This window comes from Astatotilapia calliptera, chromosome 10 (genome assembly GCF_900246225.1).
Source record: "Astatotilapia calliptera chromosome 10, fAstCal1.2, whole genome shotgun sequence".
Lineage (NCBI taxonomy): Eukaryota > Metazoa > Chordata > Actinopteri > Cichliformes > Cichlidae > Astatotilapia > Astatotilapia calliptera.
Window position 1 is genome coordinate 7447591 of NC_039311.1, and position 17655 is coordinate 7465245.

At 41.8% G+C, this 17655-nt stretch overlaps 1 protein-coding gene across 1 annotated transcript; it reads right to left on the reverse strand.

The window, feature by feature from the left end:
* Window positions 1-1875: 1875 nt before the first annotated feature.
* Window positions 1876-15130, reverse strand: ywhag1 (3-monooxygenase/tryptophan 5-monooxygenase activation protein, gamma polypeptide 1). Its single transcript, XM_026182184.1, has 2 exons — window positions 14842-15130; window positions 1876-2605 (listed from the first exon to the last, which is right to left on the reverse strand). Exons 1-2 carry the CDS (start codon window positions 14926-14928, stop codon window positions 1949-1951), a joined length of 744 nt encoding a protein of 247 aa, XP_026037969.1. The 5' UTR covers window positions 14929-15130; the 3' UTR covers window positions 1876-1948.
* Between the last annotated feature and the right edge of the window lie 2525 nt (window positions 15131-17655).

The window sequence follows — 17655 nt, forward strand, 5'->3', positions numbered from 1 at the left end:
GCTAGTGATTATTAATTTCTGGCTCTCTTCCACAGTGTGTCTTTTATCCTGTCTCCTTCCCCTTAAGATCCCAACCAGTCCCGGCAGATGGCTGCCTGTCTCTGAGCCTGGTTCTGATGGAGGTTTCTTCCTGTTAAAAGGGAGTTTTTCCTCCCAACTGTCGCTTGTTGGGGTTTTCTCTGTATTTTTGTAGGGTTTTGAAGCAAAAGTTATCGTGATTTGGCGCTATTTAAATGAAACTGAATTAAATTTTGGCTCAAAAAAAAAAACCAAAAAAAAAACCCAACCATTCTCTGTGAACTAATTTTGTTAAGCTTCCAAATATGCGGCGACTCCTCACTGAAACATGAATCCATCGGCCTGTGTTGTGCTGGTCAGTGGCACAACATAAGCTAATTTGCCTTCTGCTTTTAGTCCCCCTTGCCAAGAATTGCATATCAACCATAGCGATGTCCGTAACAGATCAATTTATTGTTAACAATCACTGTTTTGGTATAGCGTACTTCAGCAAATAGAGTAAAGAAAACACAGATTAAAATAAGGTCTAACTAACAATCGCAATAAAAAGAAATAAATAGAAAATAATCCAATTAAGGTCTAGTAATTCCATGTTCATATGAATGCATAACATCTACAGTATAAGTTAATAAATTGAAGCTACTGTATAAATACATCACTAGCATGCACAAGATTGTATTATGGAGACTATTGGAGCAGTTATCATCTTACACTGAAGAAACAGTATAATAGGCAAGTGCATTTTCTCGACCAAGAAGAAACTGAAGACAAAGTAAATCCACAAACCTCATGTCTGCTTTTACAGCTTCCACTTTAACAGTGCATGTGCTCTCTGTCTACAGATCATGCTCTGTTCACTAATCGGGTCTGTGGTTCCAGGTGACATTTCAGATCAGACCCTGCCAATTGTTTTGAAGACGGCATTACTTAAAGGTGAAAATTGATGGTATTTTTCACTATCTCGATCAAATAGTTTCCTGACAAACAAAAGGAGCCGATAGAAGTAGTAACGACAATACTGACAATAAGAATTGGGTGTCCAAAAACAGTTAATTTATTTAATAAAGCACATCAGCACATGAGAGGGACAAGCTGCACTAAGTTTACTTTATGAATCTGTAGTTTTAGTTACAGTATGACCGTGTGACTGAGCAGGACAAATACCTGACACAAGCAAACAAATTTTTTTTGTTGTTGTTGTTTGTTATCAATAACAGAGACAACCTGCTTTTCACTCAACGACCATGGGCCCACGCAGTGCAACTAAAGATGTCAGTACGTTTTTACGCAATGAAGTTCAACACCCCCAGAAAAGCTCATCTTCATCTCCCAACCCACCTGCTTGCTCTCTCTCTTTCTCTCCCTCCCTTTCTTTCACCAAGAAAGTTTGTGACATTCAAGGTTACTCCATTTTTCCCGCTGCTCAAGCATCGAAACTGAATTTTCTATATGCTCCTCCCTCGTCGAATATAGCAAGACAGCTCAGCTTCATTTGCACAATGAGACCAGTCTCTGCCAGTGTGAAGGTATCAATACCCAATGGTCACACTGTGATCAATGGCATACCTCTTGCATCTACAAGTGTTTGGCAAATGCTGCAGAGGCTATCAAGGAGGGGGGTTCTTTCTTCTATTGTTTTTTTTTTTCTTTAACTGTAGGTTATTTCTGAAACTAAAATTCCTTCATCTGCCTACCTTTTTTTTTCACTTTAAATCTGTGGAAAAATAAAGAACTGCAGCCGCGTCAGCAACCATCGGCTTCAATAGGCCGCCGAGGTTTCACCGCCCCCCCAACCCACCCTCCTTTGTTTTTTTGTTTTTTTTGTTTTGTTTTACATTTCTAAGAACATTTTAACTATTATTATTATTTTTGTCATCATTTGTGAGCGCGTGTGTTTGTGTTGTTTTGGCAGAATGGGGTTCTAGACTCCTTAGTTGTTGCCCTCTCCTCCCTCGTCGTCCTGCTGGTCGCTCGTCCAGAGCGTCAAGTTGTCTCGTAGCAGCTGCATGATGAGAGTGGAGTCTTTGTAGGAGTCCTCGTTGAGGGTATCCAGCTCGGCAATGGCGTCATCGAAAGCTGTCTTGGCCAGGTGGCACGCCTGCTCTGGCGCGTTCTGGATCTCATAGTAGAAGACAGAGTAGTTAAGAGCCAGGCCCAGGCGGATGGGGTGGGTTGGCTGCATGTGCTCCTTGCTGATCTCGTGGGCCTCGCTGTAGGACTTCTCAGAGGACTCCACCACCGAGGCTCTCTTCTCCCCCGTTGCAACCTCGGCCAAGTAGCGGTAGTAGTCGCCCTTCATCTTCAGGTAGAACACTTTGCTCTCGTGCTGCGTCTCGTTGCAGTTCTTGATCAGGTAGTTGTCGAGGAGGTTGAGCACATCCTGGCAGACGGACTCCAGCTCCTTTTCTATCTTTTCCCGGTAGGCCCGCACCATCTCAATCTTCTTCTCATTGCCGTCAGCTGATGTCTTCTGCTCAATGCTGGAGATGACGCGCCAGGATGAACGCCTTGCCCCAACCACATTCTTATAGGCCACAGAGAGGAGGTTCCGCTCCTCGTTGGATAGTGCTTCATTCAGCTCTGTGACCTGGAAAAGCAAGAAGGAAAATGAGTTGATGGATTTTTTTCAAGTATATGAAGATGACTCAACAGCTGATATAATTTTAACAGTAAAAACTTGATTATTTGTTCACTTGTTAAACTAAAACAGTCACAAGATGCCCACCAACTACATCCCAATACTACAGCCGCTGCATTAGCAAATGAAACCACGCCTCCAGCATGTGACATCACCCTGTGAGGTAACTGCTCATTGGCTATCAGCAGCTCTGAAAGCTGGTTTTGTTTGGTTTTGACAGGCCTGTGTCTGGCTCGAGGATTTAATCCTTTATATCCCACAGAGACTGTGCAGCTGAGGCATCTTTACAGACCTTTCTTAAATATAAAGCCTGTTGTTACTTTCTTTTTCAGCACAGTACAGTTTCGTGAGCGTGACAAAGCAGTGACCAATCACAGTGAGCAGGCCTTCACAATGCCTGTACTGAACACCACACCGGTTACCATACAACTGATAGGACTTACATGCATACAAATAGGGAAACCTCAGACAGATTTTGTGCATTTTAACATTCATACTTGTAGAGAAATTTCTTTGGACTACTAGTGTCTTTTCTGTACCAACTTTTAAGGCAACCCATGCAAACATAGGCATTTCTTCATTTGTTGTGAATAATTTCCAATATTTCATTAAAAATACAAGTGGTCAGCCTCATAATAAAAGACAAACTTCCCAGCTGTCAAAGTAATTTTATGGGATTCATCCTCTGGGGATTAGGATTGTCTGTAGAAGGCACACAAGAACAGAAAATATCTCGTCTACACCCTGATTTGGTCGGTGTGTGAATGTAAGGTGACACACTGTTGCCACAGTGTTAAGAAATTAGCATGTGTCAACTGCATAGTAAAATGTGTTCTTCAGAGATTGCGTAAGTGTGTTTGTCAGAGTACACACAATGGGGTCTTGCTCAGCAGCACTGAAAGAGTGGAAAGCTTAACCCTTTGACCTTTGTGGTTCATCAGTCACTATAACACCTCTGTCATATGCACAACAGAACCTCCAAGCCTCGGTGAACTGTTTCCGCCTTTACGTTTACTCCCAATTTTGCTGTAAATTTTCTACCTTGTTAATCCATGAAGTAGCCATAACTCTGGGTTGAATTTTAAAAGGGAGGGTGAAGGAGCAATCTGTGATCCAATCTCCAGTTTCCATGGTGACCACAAAATCTGCTTCATTTATGAGCGCCTTTGTTTTTCGTTTATAAATTATATCTCTGTTAGAGAAACTGGCCATGAGCTGCTCATGGTGAGGATGCTGCCATGGTTGATGATGTAGTGAAAGCTACAGCATGTTAGGGACGAGTAAAAACGGTTAAAACAAAACATTAAATAATTGTTTCATGAAGGGTCAGAGGACGGCGACTGGTTTACCGAACACATTAATGCTGACCAAAGGATTCTGGACACAGCCCCATAAGCCTTCCTTTCTCCCATTAGATCAGATGAAACGGTTACAAACAAACAAACAAAACAATGTGCAGAGCACTTTAAATATCAATTTCAGTCAACAGGGCGGATAAATATATAAAAAAAAGTCTGAATTGAAGTGATGTAACTCAGCCTTGCTCAGAATAACAATAACTTTGCGTTCTATTGGCATTTCATGCGATTTTAATAATCTCTCATCTAGAGCAGGGCGATATGGCCAAAAATATTTATCACGATATATATTTGAAAATTTGCAATAACGATATAACCGACGATATAATTGATGCGAGACAAAATACAACTCCACAACATTACTAGCGCAAAAAGACAACCTTCCATTTATTTTCACTTAAGAAGCTGGTTTTTATGTACATTAAAGCTTTATAAAAATGTAACAGTGCAAATGCAAATTCCTTGCTGAAAGTTTAACCAAAAGGCATTTCCAGTAGAAATGGGCTGACATATCCTGAGCACAACCATGTATAATATCCACTGAAGTTAAAAAGAGGTGCTTTGCAACATTAAACTGCAGTGTGCAGTACGTATTTTTCGGACCATAAGGTGCACAGGATTATAAGGCACATTAAGCGAAACAAAGCAGTCAGATAAATCAAACTTTATTCAACTCATTCTTCTTGCTTCCTCCACTTCTGTACCATTGATTCATTAATGTTGAATTCTCTGCAGCTGCTCTATTCCCATGTTGTTGCAGTATATTAATGACTAACCTCGTATTGTGGATGGATTATCTCAGTTGTTCTCCTGACTGAAGTTCGGTCCGTTTACAGCATCCTGCCATGCGATTGCATTTGTCTCTAACCATGAAGAACCTTCACGTTAACTTTTATAAGTGGAAAAGTGTTAGTGTTCGTCCTCCAGCTTCACTGTTTATGTTATGCTAACATAGCTGCGTCGCTAGCGATCATGTAGCACATCATTATATACCAGCTAGCCCAACTTCAGTAACCCTACAAACGTCACTGCTGTTTAGTTTCCTGTCTTCATTTATGTTGGAAGTGATAGCAGAGCTGTACGTTTGATTTTTTTCAGAAATCTCTCAGTCAGAACGTGCTATATCATGCTTAGGTAACTAGCGAAACTAGCGAGCTAACTTCCGCTAGCTTCCTGTTAACTTCTAACTCCGTTAAATGTAATAACTTTTGTTTTCATGGATGCCTGGAAGTTAAACTTTATAGTTACACCTGGTAAAGCAGCAATGCTGATCGTTTTATTAAAGATGAAAGAATTTAGACAGTTTTTAACTCTAAGTGATGCTGCAGTGTTGTTTGACCTGAAGCATACGGAGTTTAGGACCCAGATTACTCCCAGATTTAAGAGCATCTTAGTCCGACAAATACGACAATAACAACGGCCGCTTGCATGTTCTGCAAAAAATGTGCTTTGTTGTGTATCTGACGGACAAACACCAAACCAGTTCCACATCACGGAAGTTGCACCATTTTTACAAACCAATTCTGGTTCATCTGTTTCACTCAACAATCGGCCATGTGCGTATGAAAACAAAGGCACTGCGCATGCGCGTTTTACTCCCATTCTATCGCGATATTTCATTTTCCTATCGTTGCCTAACATTATACCGGTATTACCGTGAACGGTATAATATGGCCCAGCCCTACTCTCATCCTGTTTTATTGTGCCATCATAGCATCAAGCTTTACGTTTTTATGGCAAAGCTAAACATCAGTATGCAATCGTTCCACTAGCAGAGCTTTACAGGTGTAATCTTGTTCACTAAGGAGTGTTTCTACACAGGACAAACATTACAATTGTCATAAATGAGACCTCTGTACTGTGAAAGAATGAAGACAGGGAAACAATAAAAGGACAGAGTACATAATGATCCCACTTAGAAGAACAGGAGAAAGCTTGCCCAGCCTTCTGCCCATCAGTCCTTCCTTAACACACCCTCAACACTCTTCCTCATCCCATTAATTTACAATTAGCATATACAAGTATCTGACCAACAGTGAATGCAACCAGCAAGAGTGGGTCACTGCTGGAGCAGCAGAGAAGTCAGAAAAATAAGGCCTACTCAATCCATCTGTACAAACATGGCTGCCTTTGTTTCAGGAGGCTGCACAGTGATCAGAAAGCCCTGACGGAAGCTGGGGTGTGGGGATGACAATGGAGCTCTGTCTACCCATAAAGCTCATCAATCGCGCCTGCTCTCGTGACTGGTCCTTACACAAGGCAGTCAAAGTCCCAAACAACTGCGTGTTAATGCAAACAAAGGCCAGGCAGAACAATCGATAACTTCCTCTTTGACAGCTCTCCGTGTGGCTGTTAATATCACAGAGAGAGCTGTGGGGCCGTGAGGGTGTTGGGCCCAAGTAGAATCTGGGTTCGAACTTGAAGCTCGAACCTTCCATTTCCATTTTAATAGCTTGCAATCCCATAGATTCCCATTCTCCCTGTTACCCCATGCCTTACTTCTGTGTTTTCCTTTGCTCATTTACTCCCCCTACCTGATGTGACAACCCCCCCCCCTTCTGACCCTCTTTCAAGCAGGCAAACACAAAGGCGCCATGGACCACCTGACGTCATTGGCAGAATGAATAGGGTTAGCCAATTTAGCCACAAGTCAAGTAGCTCTTTGTTACTATGTTACTTGCATATGCTATTTTTTTTCCATAAGTATGGCTAATGTTTGTATCCAGCTATATCACACAAAAAGAATCGATCATGCAAAAGGAATAAGAAAGATGGGAATAAGAAATATGTAGGCTAGGGACTAGGATTGAGGGATGCCAAACACTAATTAATGTAATTTGGGGCTTTGTTATAGTCACAGAACGGGCAACACACAGCATAACCAAAAGTGAAGGAAAACATTGGCTTAATTGGGTACTAACACACATACACGTGCCCATTATTACAGCGTAATTGCCTATTAAATAAATATAATAATAAAATGTATCTACGGGATCAAACTGCCAGTTGTCTCAGATGTTCAAAGGTGACATTCGAGCTACAAAAGATGCATGATCATGGTGTGGAATTACTAGAGAATAATATTCCTCTTTGACAGCATTATTGGTGCAAAAAGGGCTGGCCTGTCATCTTTCTAAAGTCTTCATCCCTTTCAGGGCCATTCAGGCCCCCAACAAATAACCCGCATCAGGTTGTTGAAGCAGTAAAGACACAACTTCAATAATTCTTCTAAAAATATGACATTTGCCATCACTATGATGATGATCATCATTTGTAACCTAGACAGGTTACACATCTAGATTCCATGAATTCAGAACACACAAACACACACAGGCAGAACTCTTTCCTGGTCAGTTTTATAAATATAGGCCTGGTAACTGTGTTGCTGACTGACACTGACTCTGTCGCCATACAAGATTCATTCTACAGTATAACAGCAAAAACACGCCGGCATGATGACTATAAACACCTTCAGGTGAACAGGAACTTTGAAGGAAAACACACAGTGCTGCCCTGGTGGTGGCATGTCTCTTTAAGCACCGGGTGATGAAATGTGATCCTAGAAGTCTGGTTTGTGTAACTGGTTAATGTGTATAGAGACTTATCGGACCAAAAGGAGGCAATTTTACAACTCTGGAATGCTCTTGGAGCAATAATGGGTCTTAGAAGAAAAAAAAAAATTATACTACAGGTCTGGGGTAGGCGTGTCAGCGAGAGGCCTTACGATGCTCTAGCATTTTATGTCCCTGCTCTCCATTTGTCACACGTCTGTGGGGAAAAGTCGACATCAAGATAATAAGAAGCTGTTGAACTGCACACACTGGTGCTAATGTGAGAACAGCTCTGAGATGCTGTAAAATAAGCCTGATTATAGTGTATGTAGGTGGGTCCAGTGGGCGTTTTTCATAGTGCCTTTGTGACTCAACAGTGAGTCAAAAATCATTTCAGGCCATCCCTGAGTGTCCCAAGATGACTGTGGGTACGTTCATGATTGGACTGAGGTTTCGGAGTACGTTCTTACCCTCGAAAGACAAAGAATAAGAACATGACACTTTCTATGCCAAAGACCTGAAGCAAAAACTACAAAATGATGATAAACAGGAAATGGTGAGTTACAAACATTTTGTGGGCTTATAAACCCAGGATGGATGGAAGTAGTGGCATACACCATACACCAGTGGTGCCATGTTACCTCTCTACTTAGATTCAACGTAAAAATTAAGCAGTGATTAAAAGCTACCACTAAGGGCTTTGGAGAAGAATTTAAAGTGTCACTAGAAGTAGGGCTGCCACAAACGATTATTTTGATAGTCGACTAGTCACCGATTATTTTTGCAATTAGTAGACTAATCAGATCATGCATCCATTGGACATAAAACGTACGGCTTATTGCACCAGCATGCGTCTGCTCTTATATAACTATCATTAGCTTACAGCTTTAAGTGTTTAAGGTATGTGCTAACTAAAAATAAAGACAAGTTGATGGTTTATTAAATTTTAATGAAATTTGCAGACTGTTTCAGTGAAGTTTAAGAAACTCCTTGCTATCTAAAATATAACGGGACACCGGAGTATATTCTCGAGCATCTCACACTTCTGATAATCAGCTGTCTGCTTGACGTTTATTCAGCTGTGTAAAAACTATAACTTTAATCTCAGCCAGACCGATTTACTCAAGAACAAATAAAATACTAAAAAAAAGCCAAACGATAACATTTTTAAGTTATCTAAGTGACTTATATATGTTTAACCTGAGTAGCGAAAGACGGCGGTGGGTTTGAAAATGATTTGCCGGGAGTCCGGTGTTCTCATGGCCTCTAGTGAGCCTTTCCCCCGGCTAGCTATCGAGCTAGTGGGTAACAGACGTCTCCGAAAATGTCGGCGCACTTTTGAAAATATGTGGTGTCTTGATAAACTGGTTTACACAGTTACAGTCTCGCCTGAAAATATGTTAAACTTTTATTTTGTGACCCAGAAAGAATAATAAGAGTAATATTAAAACTAACTAGCTGCCGCCATTGTTGAAAACTGAGCTGGGCTGCGCTATGAATTCTGGGACAAAGCTACTTCTTCTTCTGGGTTTAATGGCAGCTGGCATCCTTGTACATGCAGTGCTGCCATCTTCTGTTTCAGTCCGTTATTACACTCTTAAATCCTACTACTTATTCCTGCGTCTTTTGTGATCTTACAAAGCTTCAAACGACGCGTCGACTATTAAATCAGTCGAAATCGTCGACGTAATCGTGACTAGTTGACTAATTGTGGCAGCCCTAACTAGAAGGCAGCATCCAGAACATAATTCACGTTTTGTCTCGAAGGGACTGGCCTTTTAAAATGCCCAGGAGGACAGATACCTCTGTGTATTTAAGGGAAAACACCTTTTGTGAAGATGGAAGTTGTAATATCATGGTTTGTTACCACTGTTTTGACAAGTCAGACTCTTTGTAATAAGTACCCAAGTACATAATAATGATAATTATGTTACTGCAAATACTGACTGTAATTAAGAGGCAAAACTAGGGGGAAAAAACTTATATATACTTTTGACCTCTGTAAGTAGATCAGACTTTTGGAATATAATTTTTGACAGCTGTGATCGAGCCACAGATCGAGGCCTAAAGGTATACCAGAAAAGCAGCGCTCTCCATCAGTTTCCCTGACAAGCCCCTTGGTCCAAATTTGTTCTTTCCATTTCTTTAACAGTCAATCAGAGCTGCTGCAACAACATAACGGTCACTTAACAGAAAATGGGGAAAAAGGAAACACAGTCAGAAAAGGCAGTTAAATAATTTTAAAAAATGCTACATAATTTTAGAATTAAATAGCTACTCTATTATACATGACTCTGGTCTCTGCCTCACCTCACCCCAACCTGTCATGGCAGATGTCTGTCCCTCTCGGCTGGAGGTTTCTTCCTGTTAAAAGGGAGTTTTTCCTTCCCACAGTTGCCAAGTGATCATAGGGGGTTGCCTAATTGTTAGGATTTTCTCTCTATTTTGTATAGTCTTTACCTTACAATTTTTAAGTGCCTTGAGGTGAATGTTGTTGCGATTTGGTGGTATATAATTGAAATTAAATTGAAAGTCATTGCTATTGTTATTGTAAAGTTATAAATGATACTGAAATGCGGTAATAGTCACGTTAACCAATTAGTCTTTTTCATATATTTTGTTCTCTCTATTATCTCTGAAGAAATAGAGGAGGAGGAACCGTCACTGCCTGTATGGACCAGGCTCCTTTCATTTACAGTATATTGGTAGTTCCGTAATAACAGCCTGTCAGTTTTACATACTGTGTATTACGCTGTATTTCTGCACTCATCCTAAAGTGATCACCACCTGCAAAACAGAATGTATTTTTGCCCCCACACGATCTTTGGTTCCTCAGGATTACTTACAACTGCTGCAGGTACAGAAAATGCTGAATAGAAAACATCTGTAATTTAGCAAGCGATTGTTTCTGGGGGGAAAAAAAATAAAATAAACCACAAGTCTTGACAGCTTTGCAGCCTAACCTATTTGAAGAGCTCTGTCTTGCACCTGCTGTTATTAACCATGATTTGTTTATCGAACAGCAAAAGCTTTTATAGCCATTACATATTAAACTGAGGTGCAGTGTATGGAGCAGCTGCAGCACAATACTTTTGCTAATGCACTGAATGGGGAATAATGGGCTCAGTTTATTAAGTGTGATGGAAGCCTTGGCTCTCTGTGCCATGCACTTCCTAAGACAAAGAAATAAGCTCTCCAACAGGGTGTGTTATGTTGGGGGGGGGGGGGGGGGGGGGTGGAGGGAGGAGGCTTATTCAAACTAATGGGGTCAAGTCAACACAATGTACAACTACCTATGGTGACTTAGTTAAATGCGTGTGTTAAAGTGCAGCAGCTCTGGCTGCCTGCCTTCTCATAAACATATATATATGTTCATACACAGTAAACCGGCCTCTTAGCCGCTGTTGCTATGTAACTCAAACAAAAGATGGTAAGGTCTTTCAGATCAACATTGCAAATCTGCAAATAAAATGAAGAAAAAAAAAAGCCAAATATGTCCATAAACTTGAGCAACCATGACTACAAAACTTTTGGGCCAAACGGGATTGTCACCGCCCACATTTACTGAACATGACAGAAGCTGGCTCTCTAAATTAAAAAAACAGAAAGCAGAAGAAACAGAGCAAGGGAGAGAGAGCGATTGACGCCCCTTTCAGACATGGCCCCTGTTTTCATTAACCTCAAGGAGTCTGAATCTCTTTCATGTCCATCTGATCGCCGCGGACGCTTTCCTATTTAAAAGTTATGATGACAATCAAACCAATTAACATTTACTGATCACTTAGAAAGCAACACAGGGCTCAGGCTTCGTGCAGCCACATTAATAGATGTGCATGTCTTATGAGTACAGTTGCTTCCATTAACATGAACTACGGCCATTTTTATACACGGTTCCTCCATTTTTGCAGGTTTTCAAATTAATTGTGCAGATGACTTAAAATGGTTCATTTTTAATACTTTAATAATCTTTTGTAGTCAGTGAATGCTTTAAGACAGAAACTACAGATTTCCCTCCCCTGAGATGCTCTACCACTGAAAAACAATCTCTGCCCCTATCACCATCATCGATCAACACCAGCGACTGGCTTTGTGCCCATGCCATAAAATTACCTCCATCATGCTGATGTGGTATGCTCCGAACTGACAGTGGTCAACTTAGAAATTTTGCCATGTCTGTTGATTGAGGCTGTATTGGACTGACTAATTACAGAATTCTCGCTCCGCAAAAAACATACAGACTTGAGTGGATGTGTGAATTAAGCTTAAGTGATCAAAGAGATGAATATTTCCCGTGTATGAAAACAGGTTAAGAAAATTATCTCAAATGTAGCATTAGTTGTGTAATCTCTATTAAGTAATCTATTAATCAATTAAAAATTAATAATTAATAACTAATATTTCTGATTAGCCACCACTGGCTAAATGTCTTATTCTTATTGGATGATCTGATATCATCGTGTTGGTGTTGTTCCCAGATCATCATGAAAATGTTATTCCAGGTTCAACATTGCAAGTGACCAATCACATTGTTGTGACGTTATTCTTTTGCGCGCCAATCCATTCGTTCATTTATGAAATTCCAAAGTTGCAAGGACAATATCAATTCTGCTTACCGTTTATTAAAGGGTTGGTTAGGGTTAGGGTCCGTTGATCGGCAGACAGAGGCGGTTTTTCGCAGCTTAAGCACAGTTTTTTGTTTCACGCCAGTTTTTCCCGAAGTCGCAAAAGTATGACGTCACAACATTCTGATTGGTCACTTGCAATGTTGATCCTGGAGCAACATTTAGGATGATGATCTGGGAACAACACCAACACGACGATATCAGATCGTGCAATGTTATCGGTGTTATGATTTAATAGTTTTATCAGTTCTGCATATTGTTCTTTGTGTGAGTCACTGTGTGGCACAGTGACAAACTTCTTTACTTCAGTGGAACAGGGGTTTTGTCACTATTACAAAACACAGGCAGAGTAACACCGGGTACTGTGTCATGTGTTTGTAGCATATGGTTATCGATGAGTACTTCAACATGACTCAAGAACTGTAATTTGTCTTGTTTTAAAGATTTTTTTCTTGTCTCGGCTATGTGAACCTGACAGGCCGCTTCCAAATAGTGTGGTAGTTCTGGATCAGGATAGCACTTATGTTAAAAAATTTAAGAAAATAGTTCCAGAGACAACATCTAGCTCCATCATTTTTGGTAGGATTTCTGAGATCCTAAAATATGTCAAATTGCTAACACAGATTTATTGTATTATCTGTGATTATCATATTTTTGTCAAATTAGGGAGACCTCATAGTTACTTTTTGTGGAGATGTTTTAGTTGGACTAATTAATGAAATAAGCTTCTCTGGATATGGTTAATTTCTTAAAAATCAACAGCTAGATCTATTGAAGTAATAACTTATTCATGCTGTAGAAAGTAGAACTGAAGCTGGGACATGCTGTTCTGTAATCAAATTTGAAGACAGTGGTGAAAACTCCCAACAGCAGCCCAGAAACCATATCATTCATTCTGGTAGGGCCCAGCTCCTTAGCTTAAAGCCTGACAAATCCTCCTGGGGACGCTCCGTCCTTCTGGTTATTTGGTTCCGTTGCCACCGGGGCGGTTGCCATGCCTGCAGTCGCAAGGGATTCCCCTCAAACGATGGGCGAGGCAGCAGACACACCCCACTGCCCAGTGGTGCAGAGAGACAGGCTGGGTGAGGGGCAGCTTGTTCTCTCACTCTCTGACTCGGCACAAATGGGAAGGGGTGGAGCCCCCCTCTCTGGCACTGCCACTACAAGCCGGTCCTGGAAAGCAGCATGCAGTACGGCCTTTAAAATACTCTGACAGCTTACTAGTTGAGTCTTGGAGATGACGACCATGAATAGAAAGCAGCTCTGTTAACTGAAAACAGCCATAACAGATGATCATGTAGAAATGATCATGTAGAAATATGACACGAGAAAACTCTTTATCTCTTATCTTAAGAGCAAAAAAAGACACTAGCCATAATCTCCATGTCCGTTATTTTAAATAAAGTAGCTCAGGTCAACCCAGCATTCACTGACTTCTATTTCTCTGTGAGATGGCTCAGACTGCCCTGATGCTGTGAGATGCACTGCCAGTGAAATGGTGCACTACGGTTGGACCTGTGCTGCATCCTGGCAGATGCTGCGGCACGCCTCTGTGTGGGGAACCTGCTGTAAGAGGTCGAGGACGCAGGGATGCGGTTGCTACAGAAGCATCGACTGAACACTGGCGCTTCCATCACGCTCACGCGAGTGTGCATTTGCTGCAATATGGCATCTACCGAATGGATGATTCTGGAAAGTCGTCCGTGCACCGACACCCACGTCTGAAAGGTGGATACACTTCTGTGCGCCCCTTCTGCGCAAATCGATTTGCGAGCAACCTTCAGCCAACATTGCCCCTTTCTCACTGCGCCAAATGTGCAGAAGAGACGGTGCCCGAGAAGGAGGGGGTAGGGTATTTCACATTAAGTCGAGGGCTCTTTATTTGGTTTAAACCGGAACACGAGCAGCCTGCGATGTCACTCTCATCATCATTGGTACCAACCCAGCTCGTTCTCTGCTCCCAGACGATATGCGTATCTGTCGATCAGGATCCCTTTGACTGTGAACCCATGATTGATTCAGACAGATGATGACTCAGTGGCTTCTTATCGCCATTCTGCGACTCATTTCTCTCTCGGTTCTTGTTACACCCGGGCAGCCCGGCCGGTTACGAAGGAGCCTGGCAAAAGGCACCGCCCCAAGATCAGACAGTCCGCATTTCAAACGACCACAATCCACTACAGCACCCATCCGATACCCCCTCCCCCGATTTACTGTAAATCACCGATTTTCACTGAGCTTCGATGTATGTGATCAATTTCACTGATATATCTGCTGTGTGAACGGTGAACACAGGGCCTCTTCAAAATGATGTAGCCCAAATCTTTTTACAGCCTGTCCCTATCATACTCACAGACGTGCATTCCTCACAAATGCGATCTTTTATCATAAGTTTCATACACCAATTGTCCTCGGCTTGTCCACTTAAGCCCAAATGTGCTGTGACACACAGGCACAGTCCCCTGCCCCACCGTTAGGTCTGTACAGCCTTGAAACATTTATCTCTCTCTCACACACACACACACACACACACACACACACACACACACACACACACACACACACACACAGAGAGAGAGAGAGCTTGTTGAGGTTACTTATGACAGAAAATGACAAAGAGAAAAGAAAGGTCATTACAGAGGAAGCCTACTTACCGATTTCATGCAAGCTGCCATATCATCATACCTCTCTGCCTGCTCGGCCAGCCTGGCTTTCTGCACCAGTTGCTCGCGGTCTACCATTTTAGAAAGAGGTCGTGCGTGTGAGTGTGTGGAGTGTTTCTAAACCTGCGTGTGTGTGTTTTTCGGAGCTAAAATCGTAATGTGAAAGTTTTCAGTGCAGAGTAACAGCGCCAGATCCTGTCGCTGCAGCTGCTGCCTGCTGTCTGTGTGCCTGCCGACGGGACACCCCTCCCCCTCCGAGCGCTTTTCCTCGATTGTGTCACCACCCAAAAAGGCGTGTCCTCGCAGAGTGATGTAACGACCCTGGCAGCCTGGAGAAACTGACAGTGCAGCCCGTTGCCCTACACTTGGGCTAGTCAGACTGCAAATGTGAAAAGAAGGTGATCTTTTTTTTATTAGGCAGAGTAGAGTGCATCGTTGTTATGGAGCTTTCATCCCAAAAGTAGAGCTTGATTGTCAGGTAGGAGAAAGTGCAAACTACCAGTAGAACACAAAAGCAGCTATAACAAGGGCCTAATTGATCTAATTTCCCTATCTAATAGAGATGCTTTGTTTCATTATCTAAAAAGACTGATTGAAGACTCTTTGATAAGAACATGGTACACAAAAACGGGTTAAAAGGGCGCCAGGGTCCTCCTTCTACATAAACTGCAGTCAAATAAGAATGTAGAGTGTGACACAGTGCAATATTTCCTCATTATATATTGTTATATTCCTATATACAGCTAATGTTCTCCATACACGTGTACAGGGTAACAGGGTTACAGGCTGTGTAACATCAGTATCTATAAAGGTGATCCCAAAAAGTTTATTTTGTTCATCTAGATATACCATTTCAGTGGGAGAAAACGTCACTCATCCAAGTGACTTCCCCAGTCTCAGCTGACTACAGGTTTCCCCAATCTTATGAGCATGCATCAAGATATAAAGGTGATCGTGTTATAGATATTCAAGTCATACCAAGATTGAAAAATCAAAAAGTCCGATTTACTGTCTTCAGGACTGACTGGCGAGTCATTTTCAGAAGTCGTCTATCTGATAAAGTAATAATAATAATGGATTGGATTTATATAGGCACCGAAAGCTCTTTACAATGCCACTATTCATTCACTCTCACACACTGGTGGAGGCAAGCTACAGTTGTAGTTGTAGCCACAGCTGCCCAGGGGCAGATTGACAGAAGCGAGGCTGCCATAACGCGCCATCAGCCCCTCTGGCCAACACCAGTAAATTAGAACTTTTTTATTTTATGTACATGTTTTTTCACAACTAAATTAATCTAATATGGTTTCTAATATTAAGATACAGTTATGATCAGTTTATGTGACTACCTTATTTACCATGGATATGCCATTTCCCCAGCCCAGAGACGGAGCACCCCCAGAACCTCACACCCATCCCGGACCCACCCAGGGGCAGCCAGGCTACCAGGTCAGTAACCCACGTCCGTCAGCACAGACCCTCCCCTAGCCCCGCTGCACACAGCCACGAGGAAACCGTCACCTAAGAGCCAACAGAGCCCCTAATTGGCCATGACCGCTACCCCGGGTTGAGCCCCCCAAGGAAGATGCCTCCGGGGAACCCCCCGACGCCCTAAGCATGTCCCTACCCCCACACCAATCACAACAGTGAAGGCGGGACCAAACTATGACCCCCCACCCCCACTAGGTGATGGAGCTGATCACAGGAGCCCAGAGCAATTGATCTGATGTGGTGGCAGAGGCTGTATCAAGACTAATGTAATCTAATAGATAATTTCTATATTGGTTAGAATTAAGATTATTTTTATTTTTCCAGTTCATGAGGACAGTTTTCTTGGCTATGCATAGGGCAGTGAAAACCATATGGGCTATATTCTTTTCTGAAGTGACATTATCTAAGCTGCCCAACAAACACACTAAGGGGGAAGTTGGAATGTTACATTTCAGACACTTTGATAAGTCTTCACATATCTCGCGCCAAAACTTCTGAACTGGTGGACAGAACCAAAGAGCGTGGATATAAGTGTTTGGTTTGGCAGTGTGAGCAGTTGTTGGTAGATGTAAAGCCCATCTTGAACATCCGATGACCTGTATAGTGCACTCTATGTAATATTTTGTATGAATTAATTGAAGACTGGGATTTCTAATTAGATGAAAGGTTTTTAAGCAAATCTGAGACCAGAAGTTTAGGTCTAAGTTAACTGATAAATCCGCTTCCCATTTTGCAATAGGAAGTGATATTGATTCATCAGTTTTAGAAAGCATTCTGTATATTTTGGAAAGTAATTTGGGGGTTTTAAGAGTAAGAAATTGAACCACACTTGGTGGTGTTTGTAGTTAAACTTGACCCAGTTTAAATTTCTTTTTTACTATGGATTTAATTTGTTGATATTCTAAAAATCTTTTCTTGTTGATACATGGGTTCATTAACATATGACGTCTACATACAAACAAAGAATACCTTGCCTGTGCGTTGTGTGTGTGTGTGTGGTCAGAGTGTGACCCCATATATATATATATATATATATATATACATACACTCAACAAAAATATAAACGCAACACCTTTGTTACTGCTCCCATTCCCCATGGGATGGACGTAGAGACCTAAAATTCATTCCAGATACACAATATAACCATCCCTCCCAAACAGTGGTCACAAATCAGTCCAAATGTGTGGTAGTGGGCACATCTGCTATATTGAGATAATCCATCCCACCTCACAGGTGTGCCACATCAGGATGCTGATCTGACATCATGAGTAGTGCACAGGTGTACCTCAGACTGCCCACAACAAAAGGCCACCC